We start from the raw sequence: 20148 nt of genomic DNA, 5'->3' as shown, positions 1-20148 counted from the left end.
TTTTGTTTGCTAGTCAGGAAGATACACTGTCTCTCTCTTTATATATATACATGTGTGTGTGTATATATATATATATAAACATATACACACACCCCTTACATATGGTGTTCCCAATAGATAAATGTTTAAGCAGTTAATTATTTAACATTTATTGATTTGCATTTTTCCCCCCTGTATATTAATGCCAGAAATTAACAGTCCATGTTTCTATTTAATGACTTAAGTTTGGTAGAAATTTAATTTAAAATCAAAATGCTTCAAACTTGAATTTTAAGGTTTTAAAATAAATCACAGTTTTAAATGGAAAACAGGATTCTAACAAACTTGCTTTTTCTGTCTGTTAATTCCTTAATGACACAGTAGTATTTTCTTAAAAAAAAAAGTTGCTTTTTGTTTTCTTGTTCTTTAAGATTTTAGAACAGTTTGATCTTATTGTATCCCAACCCAATTTTATTCCTAAGTTAAAATGCATGCACTCCTGATTTAAACTTATATCATGTTCTCAACAAAACTAATGATGAATGTGAATTTGATAAATGAACTGAAATGGAACTGCTATAGAAAAGATTTTGTTGCTAGAAGCTCAAACAGACTTCAGTGAATTATCTTCTCAGAGTCTTCTATGAGTCAAGTCATTTCCTAGTGTCTTAAATAACATGTTTACAGACAGAGTCTTAGAATATTATTTATTTAATAAATGATTTATCCAGATTAGAGTAAGGTTAGGATGTAGCTTGGTTTGTCAGAAGTTAAACTTCCATTTAAATAATCTCCTTTAAAGAGAAGCCATTTAAATAACAATTAAAATTACATAGCATTTATTTTATTTTAAATGAAAAAATATTCAGACAGATGCTAGATACAAGTAGTGAGATCTTTTGAAGTTCTTGCATGCAGCAGATCTTGATAAATATAAATCTTTAGTGGTAATCATGATGGACTTTTTTTTTCTTTATTTTGTAATTAAAAAGCTCATCACAGTGCCCATTCAGAAGGACTGTAGTCATTTGTTCCCTCTTTGTATGAGCCTCTTTTACTAGTTCTTGACTTTTATGTAAACATAAACTTTTGATAAGACAAACAGATATTCTGTTATTTTCACAAAGCCAAAAACAGTAAACATTTTGACCTTTTCTGTAAAACAACTATTATGGAATAATATCTAGCATGCAATAATTTAAGTTAGAAGCTCTTGATTTTTGTATGCTCCAGTATTATTTTCTGTGAGAACCTTTTAGAATAAGTTCACTTTCTTTCAAATACGTCTTGTACAATGATTTTCTTTTGAAGTAGAAACTAATACAAAATGTGCATATTTAATAAGTTTACAGTTTAAGTTTACCTTTTATCTGTGGAGGATTTGTTGAATAGAATCCATTTTTAATTTTTCAAACTAGTAATGCTGTGAAGAAAAAATTGTATAAATCTGTGGGCACAAAATAAATGAGGTTGAGTAACAAATTCAGCATGCAGAAAGCATACACAGGGAATTTGGGTTTTGAGTTGTTTTTTATTTACTCAACATGCTATTAAGCTCTTTTGGATGGATACAGTTTCTAAAGTAAACCAGGCAGTATCTGTTTATTAATGTGTGTCCAAAATTAGTGTTCTGCTGTGGATGAGGAGTTTGCTTTGCAGGTGGTTCTCCCAGTTAACTCCACTTGGTTTGAGTGATGGAATGGTCCCGAGGCATGTGAACTGGATTACTTCCTGATGAAACTCAACTGGAAGATGTATTCCAGGAGCACATTGTAGCCACAAAAGGGCATTCAGTCTGTGGGACCAGGCTGGAGATAATGCAAAGTGGAAGAAAAGAAACCCCACATGAACCCTCTTCCCTACCCTCAAAAAACATTGACCAAACTCGGCTCCTCCGTGTGCGTAATGTGAAGGTCAGGTTCTTAGCACCAATGAACCTATGTCTGTAAAGTGAGTGGGAGTCTTTTCAGTGACTTTAGTGAGCTTTGGGTTAGCCTCAAGTCCATCCTAATTAATTGTTTGGTAATGTTGACTAAGCAGTAATGATTTGCAGGGCAGCAGCTCGTAACAACATCACTAACTCATGGCTAGGTGAGTTGCAGAATAGAGTTGCTGAAGAGCCCTTCACCCAACCAGTCATTAAGTGCTGACGGGCTGTATGCATACTCTGGCACTAATTACTCTTACTTATTAATTGAAAGAATGATAAATACCTCTTCCACGTGTTTCTCAGCTGCTGGTACAGAAAACATAGAAGTGGTTCAGCAACAGTTGTCCCAGGATTATCTGAAAATTATTATTTTCATTAATATTATCTATTATTTTTACTTCAGGCAGGTTTAAAAAGTATTTTGGAAAAGCAAAATAAACCTGCCTGGTTTGTGTATAATACTAGTTGTCAGGAAATCACAAAATATGGCCCCCTAATTTCTATTAATCTCTGCTCTGGCAAAAGCTTGTCTATGGCTTTGGTTAAATCTCTTAGTCTCCCTGCTCTTGATCTGTAAAATGGGGATGATATTTTGTTACCTCTTACGAATGCTAAGTGGAGAAATTAGTGTTTTTTTAAGGGGTTTATAGAGATGGTATTTCAGTATTACATAAGTGTTAAGATTAGGGGGGGTGTTATTGTCTGGTGTAGGAGTAATATAGATATTTATGAGCTGATTTCTTGACAATTTAAAAATGCTTCAGTCTCACAGTGAAACCAGAAATTTGCTGGTTTTGCAAATATTACAGAACCTGTTCCAGAGGATTTATATCATACAGCCAATGAAGAATTTTTAAGCACACAATATGTCTAGTATTTTAAACCAGCATTTACTAATAATAGTTTTGTCTTCTTACTTCTTAATCCACTGCTTTGAAACTTTTAGCTAATATTATCTTAAATTGCATTCATTCTTACAATTACTGCTGTTGTCATGGCTCTCAAGGTTAATTTGCAATCAGGAGCCACGTGGGTTTTTGTATTGAACACAGTTAGAGAAATTGAGGGTACTCCTGGAAAACAAAGATTGTTTTGTGCCACGACCAAACCTTGTGCATCATTTCTCTGAAATTGTTTGTGTTTAGGAAAATACACTACAGTAGGCTAATAAACTGATGTGAAAATTTCTCAATTTACACCACTTGACAAGTGCTAAAAGAAAAGCATCTTTAATTTTAATGTGTTATTAGGACCTTTTTAGAGAGATTGTACAAGTTATTAACAAGGTCCTCTGAGACAGGAGACGGGTAATTAACAAGACCTACAGAAAGAGAGTTTAGGTAATTAACAAGATCTTAGGCACTGGACACAGGGAAACAAATAGTCCAATATTTAAAGCTGACAGGTTGTTACTAGTCTGATCGAGTTCCAGATCTGGGAAACTGAATTGATAGATGTTTGGGAGCTTTCTAAGAAACTTTATATGTAAGCGTGTGTCTGTGTATACATATATGTATAAATATACAGAGAAATGCATTTTAAAAAACCTTTAAAGTGGCACTTCCATGACCTAAGTACTGTTAAACTTACAGAAAAGAAGATAAAGCTTGTGTCTACATACTGGTTATGCTTTTATCTCAAGATCTGGCAAAAAGTATGTTGCATTCTAAGCAGTGTGGAAGATGGAATAGTGGAGGAGAAAGTGACGTGTATCTTACTAGGATTCACTGTAACAATATTTATTTATGTAACAATAGTATTTATTTTTTTCTGTGCTCTTTTATTGCTTCAGCTTACTTTAAAAATTGCAACTAAAAAAACCCCAAACAAACACCAACACCACCCCAAAAACTCAATCCAACCCTCAAACTCACCTATTTTGGATCTTTCTGCTTTGTCTACAAATTCAGAAATACATTTCTGAATGTGGTTATTTTCTTCAGCCTCTCCCTCATACTGTCATCACACGTAGCTGTTAGAGCTGCCTGCCTCTCCAATGTTGCCTGTTCCAAACAAATTAGTATCTGCAGTTTCATTTTTCCCTATGGATGTAATGTTTGAAATAAGCAATGTCTCTGCATTTTGATATGTTCATTACTAGATTTGGAAAAAAACAAACAAGTGAGGTGCCATGAAAACATGAGGCTCTTGATAACCGCAGTGTGTTCAGATCGTATTAAAGTCGAAAGAACAGCTGACATCTGTTAACATTTCAGCAAATACTAAAATCTTCTATGTGTGACAGTTAACTAGTTAGAAAAGCTTTTGCAAAATTATCGTTTTGCTCTGACTTTCTAGGTTACTGCTTGTCTGTTGAGCTGTTAGTAGAGCAGGTGCCTGTCTGTAGTCAACTGCCATTGTAAAGTAAAACCTGTTAGCTTAAACCACAGTGAAGAGAAGTTATTAGAGCAATAACTTCATCAAAGATAAATGACTGTTAAATGGTTTCAGTCTCACCTATTCCATACAATGTGCCAGAGACATAGTTACTGGCCACGGCTACATTGGAGTGAACCCCAGCAGTTGCCTGGTCAGATCAAAGGGTTGAAATGACTGTGTATTTCTTTATCAAGTAGGTCATCCTTTTCCAGTTTACCGTGCAACTTCCCCTATTTTTAATTTTCATGTGCCTTGTTCAAAAATGTTGATCTCTAACTTTTAATTGCTTGTTTGCTAGAGTAATAAAGTCTATTCTGACATTTTAACGTGTATTTATTTCTGTTAGTGAAAAAATGACAACAGGTGAACTGTGATATTTTCAGAATTTTGTTGCTCCTGTCTGTGTTAGCCTGTCTTTAAGAGCAGTGTACTTCTGCATTGCTTTTCCTGAAATGAATTTTTGTCAGTTCTCTGCTGAAATTTGACTAGACTTATGTCTAGTCAACTGTGATTATCTATAGTCTAGGTACAGTATTGATAGGCTATGACAGTGCTTTAATTATACTGTAGACTGTTAAAATTTGTTAATTCAGTGTGGTAAAGCTGTCAGTAAAGCGTTATTTCAGCAAAATAAACACATTACTGGCATGTGAAAGGTAAGGGGGAACTACAGAACAAGCAGAAGTCATGAAAGGATTCTTAGTCTGTTCTGCCAGGACTGCTGCATGTCATGAGAGAAGAATGAAATCTTTTGCAAAGCTACTACAAAGCAGTGGTCACAGTATTTGGGACATTACTGGAGTGGGTTGGAACAACCCATTCTTAGATAGATATTATAGGAATACCTAGTATTAATCTTGACTTTTGCAGACTCTTCACCAGCAATCACTTACTCCTAATTAGTTGTCCGTTTCAGGAACGTTGTTTTCAAAGTTGCAAAGTTCATCCTGCTGGCTGCATGACAACGTTTTTTTCAAGCTTTCATTGTCTGTTGGTGCACATTATGGCATGTGAATTTTTTTTTGAGTGGATGCACAAAGATTATTATCTCTACCAATGCGAAGTGCACTGCCTGTTCTATTTTCTTAAAAGAAAAAAAATATTAAATAGTTATATGCAGCCTCTTTGTTGATAAATGCAGAAGCTATGTAAAACCGATGCACTTCTTTTTTTCCTATTTCATTATAAGAAGACAAAATTAATGCTATTTTTTTTAAGCATTTAAAAACGTTTCTGGAAATTTCAATATAAAATTTTACTTTAGGGTTGATTGTCTTTTCCAATCTAAATGATTCTGTGATTTTTTTTTTTGGTTGACTTACAGATCTCTAATACTAAGGTATTCTTATGGAAGTGCTGGCACAACTTTTAGTATAACAGTTCTTTAGTGGTCTCTTGAGAATAAAACTTCATTAGTTTTTTAACCACAGCACAACAGCCTAGTGAAAGGAGGAATATTTATATGCTTTAAAATATTAACATTTTATGTAAAACTGTTGTTGTTTGTTTCCAGAAACTTTAATTAAAATTCAGTTGAGTACACTGTGTGAGATCGGTTTTGATTTTAGAATGTCTTGTAAGTCCTGAATAGTAAAAGAATTTGCACAAGTAATGCGTCCAGCAGTGTGCAAGTACAAGTGCCATTATTTTAAGATACTTATATTTTTGGAAGGAAAAGGCTAGCATTCTGATAGAGCTCATGAATGCAGCCCTCTATGCCTCCACTTCCCTTGATCTGTCTCCGCTTCAGAACTGGTCACCAGCTTGTTGTGGATTCAGATTCGTATCTGTTTTCAAAATGAAGGTGTTCATACATAAAGCTAAAATTTTGTTAAATTCTTTTGAGTTGTTTTAACTCAAAGCTGCTGTGCTTCTAGGTAGTTGCATGGTTGTGTTTCTACTGCACTAAATGTGAAATATATGTGAGCCACAAGAGAAAAGGCTGCTTCCTTGAAGTGTGTATTGTTCAGGACCATTATCAAGCCCTGTATTCTGAGACTGTACGTTCTTTATCTCACGGAAACGTCTGCCATCTTTAAAGGGCTCTGTAGAGTGCAGCAGTATACTCATGAACAGACCATTTCCAGAGAAGTCTGTGTAAAGCATGTGTAGTTTGAGAAAATTATTTGCAAGGGAAGTGTGCCTTATGTTCAAAGTTCAGCGGGTTTGGTCCAGTTTCTTAACTCCTGGCATGAGACTTTATGGTAATGTTAAGAAAATGGAGTGATAGCAACAAAACCTGATACTCCTTTTGTGTCCTCCTGGGGTTACACAAACTCCAGAAGGCCATGGAACATGGCTTGACAGCAGGACAATTTATATAGTGAAGTGTCTTAAGTGATGTTCCCCAGAATCTGATTGTGAAATAAATGGTAATATGCTTACTCCATACTTGCTTAGCTGCCAGACATGACAGTCATTCCTTCTCAGAGTATAAAGTGATGTCTGCATTGCCAGACACAGCAGGCTAATAATATTCTATGGAAAGCAAAGTTTCTGAATTTCATTAACTGTATCTGATTTTATTAATTTCTTTTGTTTTTCTAGTACATTGGTAATAACTCGAATTGCATCCTAATATTTTAAGGTTTTGATATGTGTTGTGAGAATTCAAAGAAAAATGCATAAGCACTGTAATAAGAATCAGTCCAAAGACTGAGAAATAGTAATATTGCAACTCCGATGGAAAATGAACATGGTAGAGCTTTGCTAATTGCCTGTTCAGAGACATTCCATATTAAAGGAAAAAAAACTAAAAACTCACACTGAGCTTATTGATATAGTGGATATTTTACAGGATGTCAAGTTAACATAGAAGATTTCAATACTTTGAATAGTAATGATTAATGCAAATATCCTAGATTTAATTTCTATTAGTATACGGTACAATGATCATATAACTGATATGAATAGCAAAAGATAAGTAAAATGCTTTTGCTCCTTAAGAAACTATGCTTTCCATACAGCATAATTTAGGAGTGTGACTCCCATTCATAATGTTGTCAGAGTAAATGGTTCAGGCACTAAAACATTTAAATCACTTAGAGCAGAGATTTTTTTAAACATTGTTTTAATCTCTGGGCATTTAGAAGCTAAATATTTAAGCAACCACTAGACCTAATGTTTGAATGTTGATAACTACCATTAAACTTCAAAAGACAAAATTACAAGCTGCATTCATAAACTTGAGCTTGTGATACATCCTACGCTCGTCTCCACTGTGTTGAAGTTTCTATACAAGCTGCAATTAATCGACACGTAACGGCAGTATTTAGCTGCCTCATAAAAAATAGGTGTTATGAAAAAAAAGTAAGTTTAATGTGGTTCTAATGAAATATATTTAAATAGGGAAAATAAGAAAGTATAAAATAATATGCTTGCTATGATTATGAAATAGTCATTCAAAACACTGTACAGAATCAGCATTGCAGTATGTTTGTCTTCATTATTCTTATACTATTTTTATTTCTCATCACTTTTTTCCCCATAGCAACATAGCCATAGGAAAGGGTTCTCATCTCAGATAACCTAAACTGAAATCCAAACTACTAAAACCCCAGAAATTCCGACAAACTTTATTTATTATTCAGTAAAAATGTAATATAAAGGAAGTTACTTCCCAAGCAACTAAGTAATGGATATAATTTAATCTGGTAAAAATATCTGATATAAAGTAACTGTTAAGGAAACCAATTGAATTTCCAGATGAGTGAAATGGGGGATGTGACTGTTTGCTGTACTAGATCGAAGGAGTCGGTTCTACCTATAGTGGGGTAGGGGGGCGATGTAGGAGTTGGTGGCTTGCATGGTCAGCGTCGCCTCCCTGGTTGTACTGCAGCAGATTTTGAATCTGTGCCGGTGTGATTTACTTCCCTGTGGCTATTTCCTAACTTTCTCAAAGGTGATTGGAGTGAATGAACATTTAGTAGTTGTAAGAGACAAAACTGTTAAAAATCATTATAGGACCTGGGATATAACCTTGAGGCATACAAGACTCGGTGGTGGTGGAGAGGGGGGCTGCTTGTGCTGTCTGGGTAAGTGGGAAAGGTAGAAGATGCTTGCTTTCTTGAGATGATGAGGGACACCGAAGCAGGAAGGTGGATGAACTCTTTTCAGTGAGCAGGAGGAGGAGTAGTCAGGCCAGTTTGTGTCGGTTGAAAGATATGTCCGTGGGAGGGTGTTAGACTCAGACATAACCGCACCTGGGAGTTACACAGCGTTAATGACGATGAGCCAGAGAAACTCGGTTTGACTGTAGTTCTCAGAGTGAGTTGGCAGAAAGTCCATTTGTTAGAAAAGAAAAATCTTTTTACTTGTAAACTGAGCAAATTTAGTTTGGGCATAACTGAGAAACAATAATTGTAGAATCCCACAGTGCCAGTTTTTTGCAATCGCTGTTCACAATGAACTGCACTCAAAAAAAAAAAAAAAAAAAAAAAAACCAACACCCAAAAAGAGAAACTTTTTTTCCCAAGCTATGAATAGTTTTTTTGCGCTTCCATAGCAAAAGTTCCCTGCCAATTTATCAAACCCTGGGGAAAAAACAGAGATGGGACTATAACTAGCACTATCAGTATGAACTGTGATTGTAACAGTAAAAAAATGACATTATTTTTTATAATTGCTTAGATCAGTGATTTCGGAATGCTTTTACGAAGTCAAGAAAACGGCTGCTCAAAGGAGGCTTACGATGGTTGTACAGCATGTGGGCTGTAGTCCTAGAGGCATGTTTTCTGTAAGCTGTTACCAGTAATCAAGTGAGATGGTAGCTTTAGGGGTATATTATTGTGATGAAATTTAAATTAAAACATAAACACTTTCATGAATTTCAGTACACCAAACATGCAACTCCCCCAAATGTACGCATTCATAATTTTACAGTATTTTCTTTTGAGGTATTACATGGTCCTTGGACAGTGAGTTATGGGTGCAACAGTGAGAGCCTGCATCTGCTCACGCTCACCTCGGTCTGGAAGCACTGGCAGGAAACCCTGTGGGGCTCAGTGGGGCCGTGGAGCTCCCACCTTACAGGCAGACAATCTGATTTTTAAAAATGTTATATGCAATCTCAGCACCTGTTTCTTCCCTGAGAAACAGTAAATTTTCCACGTATCTCTTTAAACTATGAGTAAAGGTATTCATGGGGTTTGGGTTTTTATTGGGGAATATTTGGTTTAATAGTTTTTCATTTTTTGCAAGTATATTCAAATTGCTTCATGTAAAATACGCAGATGTGCTCTTTCGTAATTGCAGTTAAAATGTCCACGTTAGAGAAACAATTGCAGGTTTTTTAGCTGAAAAAAAAAATAAATAAAATTAGGCTGTATTGCCAGTGATTTATATTTCTAATTTTCAAACGTAACTTTTCATAGTCAGAACTGCTGCTTTTCTTTTAAGCTGCTGCTATGAAAAATGAGGCCTAGAACTTATATCACAGAAACTATAAAGTCATTCAAGGCAATGAAAGTTCTTGCTTTTTTAACCTTTCAGAAAGTCACTCAGTTGAGCAGTCAGGCTGTATTATTCTATATCTTGTCTAACATGAGGAAACAGTCCCAAAAGAAAGATATCCCAAATTAACGCCACACTTCGTTAAATAGAGACATTCTTGGTTTTCACCAAGCTAATTCGATCCAGTTCAGTTAACTCTTTTTTTTTTTTTTTTTTTTTTGTACTCGGATCACGAAAGGCAGTCATGAATGAAGCAAGTTCATCATGTGTTTGACACATCAGTGTGAAACTAAAAGGCGGGCTGTGAGGGAGGGTTCCTGCCTTTAGCTTTTTAGACAATACCCGATGAAAGAGGCCCCTCATTCAAAACTGGTCTCCAGCAAACTAAGCAGGCTGCTGCGGATCACTGTTACAAACAGGTATAATGGGAATTAGCCAGAACTTGATTTGTCAGACACCTCTTGGTTTCTAGTTGTGACTGTTGGTGTAATCCAATCTTTATCCAATATCCTCAGTCCAGCAGATCGTTCCCAAGACTTTTCTATGAGCAAAAAAACTGCCTTCTTTGGAAATGAAAAATAATGTACAGAATAAAAATTCTAATGTAAAAAAAAATTGTAAACATTTTTTATCAGGTTTTATATTTTATGTAATATGCATTTGTAAATTATGTCCTTTCCACTTCTATACCATGAAATATATGGCTTATAAATTCAGATAGCAGAGCGATGAACAGTCACAAAATACATGTTCCTTACTTTAAACTGCCTTTAAAATAATAAGAAAGTGTAAATATATTTTTGTAACTTTTTGCATTATTCTCAGTCAAATGCCACCCGTGACAGCCAGTACATGCAATCTGCCTAGTAGTTTCTGTCGTGTGAAAGAATGTCTGCTGTGATGCTACCAAGTAAATAGTATTTGTGGGAGATATCAAAATTCTAAACACATTTTGAGAGTTTGTTTTCTCTCCAAACTTGCTGTAGCAAGTACATAAGAGCATAGCAGCACTGATTTTTGAAGATACTTGCTAATAATTACAGCGACCTGAGACACCAGTAGGCCTGACACGTAGACAATGGCTGTTTTTATCAATATCAGTTGCACTTTTGCAGTTGAGGAAGAAAAAAATCTCAACGCAACAACATCGTGAAACAGCTTTGGTTTTTGGATATGTGGGATAATTGCTAGGTTTATAAAATAATAGATTATTTACTCAGTTTGAAGTATGGAGCAAATGGTGCTGTCCTAAGATGGCTTTTCAGCTCTGGCTTGAGCTGATGATCACACTGGAATTTCTAAAAAACCTTACTCCTCTAGCAGCTGCCATGAAAGCTGGGAATACATGCTAGTCTGCAGGGGTTTTGTTAACAATCTCATCCCTGTTTCCAGTCTATTTCATTTAAAGTGCCACTTTTTGCTTAGAAGCTCAAGGTAAGTCTAGAGATAAGAGAAGAGCTAGGGAAGCCTAATCAGTAATACCCTTTCTTGCATTTCTTAATTATTAAAATCTTATGACAAAAAGAATATGGAAAATACAAAAAAGTATGAACAACTAATATATTAAAATTTCCATTAACTTTGAATATTTCCCTACTTTTCCTGAATTCAACAAGTCAAGAAAACAATCATATTAAATATTTTACAGCTATGTGCCTCATTCAGTAGTGTCTTCTGGTAGATGTTTTCGTCAGCTAAGTATGCACCGCTAATATTTGGGGTTTTGGTTTTTTTTCCACAGTTTTAATACAAATCCTTCCGGCATTGAAGACCTCAGGAAAACAATGGTGAGTTATGAGGTATTATGGAAAGCCATCAGTAAATGCCAACTAATTGGCACTTGACACAGGATAAGCTATTAATCTTGTTTAACCTCTCATAAGGAAATGTTGGGGGTTTTGTTTTTTCTTTTGACATATCCAGAAAATCTAATTAGGAAATTACAGGCTTAATTTAAATTTGGAAGTAAAGGAGAGTTTTACACTCTATCTAGTGTACTTCTGGTATGATGATGTAGAGAAGAAGGGAAATATCAGATGTTTGCACACAAAGTAAAAAAGAGAACTGTTGCTTTGGGGTATTTCGGATGACTCTAGAGGTAGTAGTCAGGTGAGGAACTCTGCATTAGGCAGTGATGTATTAATTGACCTAACAGGAGTTTTCTGTCACTATAGTTGGAGACCTAAAGACAGTCTTTAAATGGCAAATCAAAATGTAAGTAATGAACTCATACATTATAGGAGTAATAATGCAAAATAATAAATGAACAGCCTCTCAGTAAACACTAAAAAAAGAAATACCTGAAGTTGTTACTCAAAATATTTTTTTGACTCTAAAAGAACCTAGAATAAATTGTGTACTAAGAAAAGACAAAAAAAAATCCACAGATTTCCTATGCAGCGTCTTTTGTTGGAGGAAAATACAGTCTTACTAGAATTTGTTCTGTGAATAGATAAAATCTTTAAAAGTGGGTTTGTTTTCAATCTTTAAAATATATAGAAAACAAGTTTCACAAGCAAATATGACTTTGTACTGTTTGGGTTTTTTTCTGGTTTATGTAAATGCATTGTAATAACATTTGATGTTATTGTAAATGCCCAAGTTTTTATAATGTAACTAACTGGTGGGAGATGTCAGAGTATATGAAGGCTGCCTTTGATCAGATAGTAAACTGAATTCTACCAGGCGGTTACTTAATCTCTGACAAAAAGCGACATCAAAAAAATTGATTCAACTTAGCAGCTATTGTCTGTAAAGTAACCATAATTACAGTTTCTATGTGCTTGCAAATACACTACCTCAAATCATGTAATTTATTGCTGGTAAAAGCATCTGTTTAATTCTTTTAAGAAATAAGATGTGAATTGTTTTATTTAAAGGATTTAAAGGTGATAAAAGAAATCCTTGATGATTTTTGTTTTGCAATACCAGCTATCCTAAATGTCAGTTGTAGGATTATGAGGTGGTGCTCATTTAATACAAAATACAAATTAGGTGGAGAAGAAAATATATCTCAGCCATAGTTTTGAATTAAACCATTTGATTATTATTTTTTCAAATATTCAAGATTGCTTTCTAAGGTGTTCGAAGTAATTTATTATTAGGTTCTGCAATAATAGCCCTCACCAAGTTATTATATTTCTTCCTTGTGCATCACATTTAGTAATTATGTTTGTATGTCTTCTACTCTGGTGCCAACACCTGTCTCTGAAAGCAGTGTTTAAATGGGAGCAGTAGCCAGTTGAAAGGGCGGTGTGAGCTCTTTAAGGCCTAATTAAGAACTGAAAGGAAGATGAACTAAGTAGGACAAAAGATGTGAAAGTAGCTTAGATGGTATTCCCAGAGCAGAATTCCTCATTAGAACAATAAAGAGATGATCAGAAATTGCCAAGCCTTCATTTTATCTAAGTCCGTTTCCTCTGGCTGTCAGCGTGTACCCCAGTAATATTCTGTAGCTGAGACAGTCATTCTTCGCACAGCTTATGATTCAGAATTTTTTTCCCTTAATAATTCATTATAAGATTAATGTTTTTTATCAAAATTTTAGTATCTGTTTTTGTAAAGATATAGTTGTTCCTTGCACATTCAAGTATCGCTTATTTGCTCAAACGGAACATTTAAAATCTTCTTTAACAAGCTTTATTTCCAAGTCCTAACATCCTTTAACTGGAGTTTTCTTGTGTAATTAATGTGATAGGTTATTCCCCCCTCCCCCCCCCCCCCTTAAGATCTATATGGAGCATGTGTATGACAAAACATCTTTAAAGCATATGTATTACGCACAATTTTCCAGTAAAGTTTATATAATAATCGAAGACATCATTGCCTCTTAATTCCTGTTCCTTTGTCAAATCAGAAAATTAGGGAAACACTGTGTTTTAGACATGGAAGTGTTAATAATCTTATTTAAAAATTTAGTACCATAAAGAGAAAATTTTATTTCCATCTTGTAGAAGAAAGTGTGCTAAAAATACAATGACCACAAAGTGAAGTATAGTTATCTCTTCTATACTTGTTGGAAATCAATTACCAATTTATAAATTTCAAGTTAACTGTTTTAATAAAGTGGGAGTTATTGATCACTTACAGTCTTGTAACTTGGTAGGTTTCAAATACTGAATACAGGTACATAAATGTGACATTAAATATCTCAAATGTAGTGAGAAACCCTTAAAAGCACATATTTTTGAGACCTACTGTACTATAATTGATGGAGAGAGGCTGACTGAGCTGTCGTACTTCAGCCTATTGCACCATCATCTTTAATTAGGCTTATTTGAAAACTTTGCTCACGTGTATTTTAATGATTCAGCATATGCCAATGTGCAAATATGGAGCTGCATGGAAAGAAAAGGAATGGAGCATGGAAAGGGAATTAATATGACTTTACTGTGTTGTTTGTGCTTGGTAGCTGTGCAAGCTTTATTATTTTTAATGACAAGTTTCTACTGTAAACAAAAGCTATCTTGTGTTCTTCTTCTGCCCTGTTAGAGGTGCAGAATTTGAAAGATTAGATTATTTTTCTTAATTAGAGGTTCTGTATCTTCCACATGTCTCCATTTCTGAATCAGATAAAACTTCTTGCTTAGCATGTCTAACTGTGCTAGTACTTTTATAACCCAAATCTCACAATCTTTTTCTCAATTAAGCATTTCCAAATTTTTCATAATCTGGTTACTTGAAGTCATAGCTAATCTTGACACAGAATAAGACATTGTAGTTTATAGTATTTTGGATCACTTGTTGCCTTTTGTTAAGGGGACTAATTTGTCCATCTCTGCTAATACCTGCATTTGCTGAGTTGTCAGAAATTTTTACAGAAACAATTATGTTTTCCCTACTGCTTAATTCTGGGCCCCTCCTGCATCCAAGCAGGCAAGCAGGCTCTTTCAGTAGTACACATTTCTGTCGTAAGTGCTCTGGTTCAAACAAGATGCAGCCTTTTAGTTTCACCTAAAATTTTAAATCGAAAAGTTTTGTTACATGATCTTGGCCAAGGCCTGGAGAACCACTGATGACTAAAAATACAATATGAAAGACAGATGAGGGCTGATGTCATTTAAAGCTAAGTAAATGTTTTGCTGTGATACGCTCAAAAGGCGAGAACTTGGGAGAGTTACAGCGGGACTTGAATTCTCAGGGCTCTTTCTCTTGTTCTTCTGTAATGAAGGTTTCCCAAAGTGAACCTGCTAATTGTTCTTGTGCTTACTGATCGGTACGGTCATTGACAGTGTATACATCTCACTGAGAACGGTATTTTTTTCTGAGATGACAGTTTGGGAAACTTCGAACTGGGCAACCTGTCTCCAGTTGTCTGCTCCAGTGGAGGGAAGAGCTCTAGAGCAAATGGAGGTGTGTTGCCTAAGGAAAGTTGCTTCTGTCCAGAGGTGCATGTGAGAAACATATGGAAAGCGATAACCCATCAATTTGTCCAGAACACTGAACTATTTAATAAAATCTCTTGTTTTTCTTAAACTTACCTGTAGGATGGAAATCCTTTTGACGCCACTGCAGGATACCGTAACCTTACTTACGAAGAGGTTTTGCAGGAGCTGGTGAAGCATAAAGAGCAACTTAAGAAGAAGGACACCCATATTCGTGAACTTGAGGATTACATTGATAATCTTCTTGTACGAGTAATGGAAGAAACACCTAGTATTCTCAGAGTGCCATATGAACCTTCTCGAAAAGCTGGCAAATTTTCCAAAAGCTGAGACAGCAATACTTGATGGTACTTTCTGCTGAATACAGTAGTGGAAGGAAATCACACATTAACTTTTCAACTTCTGTTTATTTCTTTTCTCCTAAGAAATTTCAGGAATCAAGGGAGGACAGGACTATGGCACGGGGCGGGGGGTTGTTTGTTTTTTACTCCAGACACTAGCAGGGACTGCCAAAATTAATATTCTGTTAGATTACCTGAATATTATTATTTTTCCTTTTTGAGAACACCTTTAGGTACAGAATGGTTATGGTACAGTTAATAATACACATTAAATATGTTCATGCAGTTTATGTAATAGCTTAGTGTTCACCATGTGGCAGTTTCAACTGGGAAGCCTGTGCTGTTATGAATGTTTTCTTGACTGATTATTGGTATTATGCAAATATATCGATTCTGATATTACAGCATGCCATCAAGACCACTGTTTTCAAGCCAGTGTAGTACACTTCACTAAACCTACATGTGGTTTGTTGCAATGGAATGTAGTTTGTTCTACACATATTAGAGGAAAACAGTGATGCACAGTCCTTGCAGAGTAAATGCTGTGTTCTATACAATGTGCTTTTTGTATAACAGTGTAAAAAATACCATGCCATTCCAGTAATGGCACATGCTGGAGTTAGTTATTTTACACTTAAATGCTGAATTTTGTGTATAATTATTGAACTTTGGTAGTGAGCTCATGACATAAGGTTGTTTTGAGGATCTTTTTTATATGAAGTTATTGCATGCCTTTTTATATGTTAAAGTACTTTGAACAGTGTTAATAGAGTCGGAGGTAGGACTGGAGGAAAGTATGGAATAAAGATATGAATACTTTGTTCAATCAAAGTCTGCTACAGTGAAAATGTAGGAGAAATGAACAGAGTGACTTAAATAGACATAATTCAAAAAATACATAACTGACTCAATTTAAGGTTGAGTTTTACATGATACATATCTGTCTTAGTTTTTTTTAATCTTATGACAAGGAAGTATATGCCTTTAGAAATAGGCTATGTTGCTTAAAGACATACAAAGTACTTAGAAAGGCTTTTGATTTAAAAAAAATCTGTATGTGTGTAAGTACTTCTAAAAGTCAGTTTTCACTGAGGCAAGTGAAAGAATGTAGTAAATGTCTTCCTGATCATTTAATAATTGTAAAATGACATATGAAAAAGGTATCTGTTATTCAGTAAATTGACAAAATATAGTGATGAATGTATAATGGGAAAATACTATAGGAGAAGAATCCTCACAATATTAACATAAATAGATATTTTAATTTTCTTCCTGAGAGTCTCAATTGGATTCTCTGTTGCTGTGAAACAGTAAGATGATATTAAAATAAGGTACAGAGAATAGAGAACTGTCTGTCTTTTCCTCCTCTTATTTTTCTACACCTGATCTGTTTGGGTTTTTTTCTTATAACACCATGTAATCACTGTTGCTGGGCAGGAAAAAAATTCTAAAATTAAATTCCAATTTTTTGTTGTTGTAAAAGATCTAAATATGTTTTCATTTTTAAAACCACAAAAAACAGTAATATCTTGAATGATTATGACCTGGAGAAGTTGGAAAAGTTCTATTATCTGAATGCTTTTGATAATGTTAGTATTGTATGACAGCACAGAATTATTCCTGTTAGAAAAAAGTACATCTTTGTACAGTTGTTCTCAGATTTCATTTACTCATACTTGGCTTTTTCTTCTTCTCTTCTTTCTTTCTTCTTTTTATTTTCTTTTTTATTATCATTATTATTATTTTTTAGCAACTACCTCCCATCTCCCTAGTGCTATGTCCCTAAAACATATGCAGTTTGAGTGTTCCCAGCCCACCGTTGGGATCCCTTAGCATAGATCATTGTGCCTGGATGGAGCCTGAGTGATTCAAGCCCCACCTAATTGTAGTGCTCTGCATTTAGACATTTGCAGCGCAGCAACGGGCCCACTTATCAGGTAACCTTTCTTTTGACAACCTAAGGATTTATCAAGTCCAGTACCTCATAAACCACGTGAATGTTCTTTTGACCCACTTAAGATCTAAATTACTGTAAATTTATTGTAATATATACAAAGTGCCAAAGGTTATGTACTACATTATGGTACGTTTACTGTTGGAAGTTACGTTTTGCACTCAATTAGATTTTAATTTCCTAATTACACCAAGATGTATTTCAGTTACTCAGTATTTCCATAAAAGATCTTAAACATTTTCAAATGTTTGGCCAAAGCAAGTGGTTTTCTCATATTGTTAATGGGGAAGTGTTGTGCAATTGTTTTGAATTCCACAGTCATTTTCAAACTAAGTGGTATGAGACCATCTGTAGTATCTCCGATGATTGAATCATACACACCAATGGGGTTTAACAAATAAACTAACCAGAGAATATGCTCCAATGACTTTTCACTTGCGAGCCAACTTATAATTATTAAAATGAAACTCTACTATATTTAGCACCTCTGAAATCACTCCTTTTAGAATGTAAATGTAGAATATCAAACTGCATAATTGACTAAAAGCAGATCATTTGACATATTTGCATACCAGGAATGATAAGCAGATTAAAGGTAGCGAAAAGATCAATTTTTGTGCATTAGTGGAGAAATTTAGTGAAGCTTTGAATGTGCTATCTAGTCTTTATCTGATCTGTAAGTGAATAAAAGCACCTTTTGTTTCTAACAGTTTGTCAAGAAAAAGGGGAGAATGACAAATGCAATTTAGGACAAGGTAAAGTTACTAAGAGAGGCAGAATGGGACATTTACAACTATGAAAATATTTTTATAGAGTTCTTACAACTAAAGATACAGGCTACTTTTGGAGCAATTCTGGAAAGATTACATGCATGTAATTTTCTGCTTAGAAAGAAAATTTTAACATTTTTCTATATTTTGAGATTATTTTTGCAAAGCATCTTCACCCCAAGCGTATTTTTTGAACCATGCAGCTTTTGAATGAAAACATTTCATACAGAGTCATTTATATGTTGCAAACAAAGGAAATTCTGTTTCTGCCATAGGATAAAATTGTAAACTTTCTTGTAGATCATTTTAAAACCACAATAACATGCCACTTACAGTCAGTCTTTCTTGCCCTTTGAAATGTAGGGATGAAACTTTTGGATACCTCTACATTATTTTGATTTCTTCTCTCAAAAATTAGCATTTAAGTTCATCCATGCACACACTGTACTTTGAAGTTATCCTTTGAACACCTCTGCTCATAGCCATGTATTTTACTTACTTTAAAGAACAAATATCATGGCCATACTTTAATGTTGTAAGTAATATAAACTTTCTGCCATTCCAGAAGGATGTTTAATATTTATGTATGTTACCTCTTGCTGCTGTATTTTATGTTTAGCTTGGTTTTCCACCTACTAATGAATGTAGCATTCTCCCTAGATTATACATAACTACATTTATTGCTGCTGGCTCTGTATCAAGAACTATTTGTAATTTTCCAGCTGTGAAAATGTTGCCTTGCATTTAGGAAGGTTTCATGATTTGGGGACCTAATGAAAATCATGCTCATTAGGTACTAGGCTGCAATTCTTTCTGTACAGGATGCCCCTTTCTTACATGCATCTTAAAACAAACAGAACTGCTGTCTTAATATGTTTACTGCTGCACTGGAGGTTTGTTTACACTTCCAGCTTTAAAGAAAAATTATTGTCCTATATCAAGTATGTAAAGTAAGCTCATGCTTTTTTGCTCTTTATGTATCCATTACTGTTGTAGATACGATAGAAGCATTAGCTGTGGGCTTTTAAAATGATGATATTTAAAGCATGTTGACTAACTTCCTCTGTTTGAAGTCCACGGTGAAGGATTATAGCACTGCTGTGTTGATGATGCTAGATTTAAGGGTCTGTCAGCACTTTCAGTATGAAACCCTGTTTTCAGGGATTTATAACTTCTAAATGTAAATACAGTCACTGGAAGTATTTAATATGCAATAGGTAGCACTTTAATCTGTTTATGAAGGCTGTTGAGATCTGTTTCTGAAGTCGTGGGTCTCCTAAGGCATGGTGGGCATTTGCTTTATCTTTCATAATTTTTACATGGAGGAAGCCACTGGATGTTACAAATGGTAGAGCCATTCCTATTCATCTTAGAAGCTTCCAGATGTCTTGTATTACAACATACTCCAAAAAGCTGAAGATCCAGGTTATATAGGAAGTCTGTAAAAGATATGAACATTACTTATAACTTAAGAGTTGATTTTCGTCTCGTGCAATCAATGGTAGTTTGTCTACATTAAATAATGGTACAGAATCACAACTATATGCACATGTGAAAACTATAAACTTAGAATGCATGAAAAACTTTTTTTGTTTCATTGTTGCAACTTCAACTCCTTTAATTTGATTAAAATGTTATCTTAATATTTTCATTTCTGTTCATTAAATAAATATTGCATGTCTAACACTAATAAAGCACCACAATGCACTACCGCAGTATTTCTCGAATTGTGATATTAATCTGTTATGCAAAGCATGTAACGCTTTAAGCTCCGCTTAAATATGTGTTTGAAAGAACCATGCTGTGAAGACTCTCAGACTCCAGAGAAGTGTATTTCCTTAGGAACAGCTCTAAATGAATATCCCAGCTGTTTGCAGGGTAGCCATTAAGAGAAATCTCTTCAGTAGTGTCCAAAATGTATAATTAGTGAAAAAAATGGCATGTTCTTAAATGCACTACT

The 20148-nt window shown here is 34.6% G+C and overlaps 1 protein-coding gene across 1 annotated transcript in view; it reads left to right on the top strand.

Moving 5' to 3' along the window:
• Positions 1 to 19906, top strand: part of RAB11FIP2 (RAB11 family interacting protein 2) — a 34155-nt gene extending 14249 nt beyond the window's left edge. The window contains exons 4-5 of the mRNA XM_037400224.1: positions 11481 to 11526; positions 15226 to 19906. Coding sequence (XP_037256121.1) covers positions 11481 to 11526; positions 15226 to 15453 — 274 coding nt within the window. The 3' untranslated portion in view covers positions 15454 to 19906. The remainder of the gene's footprint in view (positions 1 to 11480; positions 11527 to 15225) is intronic.
• The last annotated feature ends 242 nt before the right edge of the window (positions 19907 to 20148 follow it).

The sequence above is a fragment of the Falco rusticolus genome, chromosome 9, assembly GCF_015220075.1.
Source record: "Falco rusticolus isolate bFalRus1 chromosome 9, bFalRus1.pri, whole genome shotgun sequence".
NCBI lineage: Eukaryota > Metazoa > Chordata > Aves > Falconiformes > Falconidae > Falco > Falco rusticolus.
Note: the sequence above shows the minus strand (reverse complement) of the source record. Positions and strands in the feature narration are given on the sequence as shown.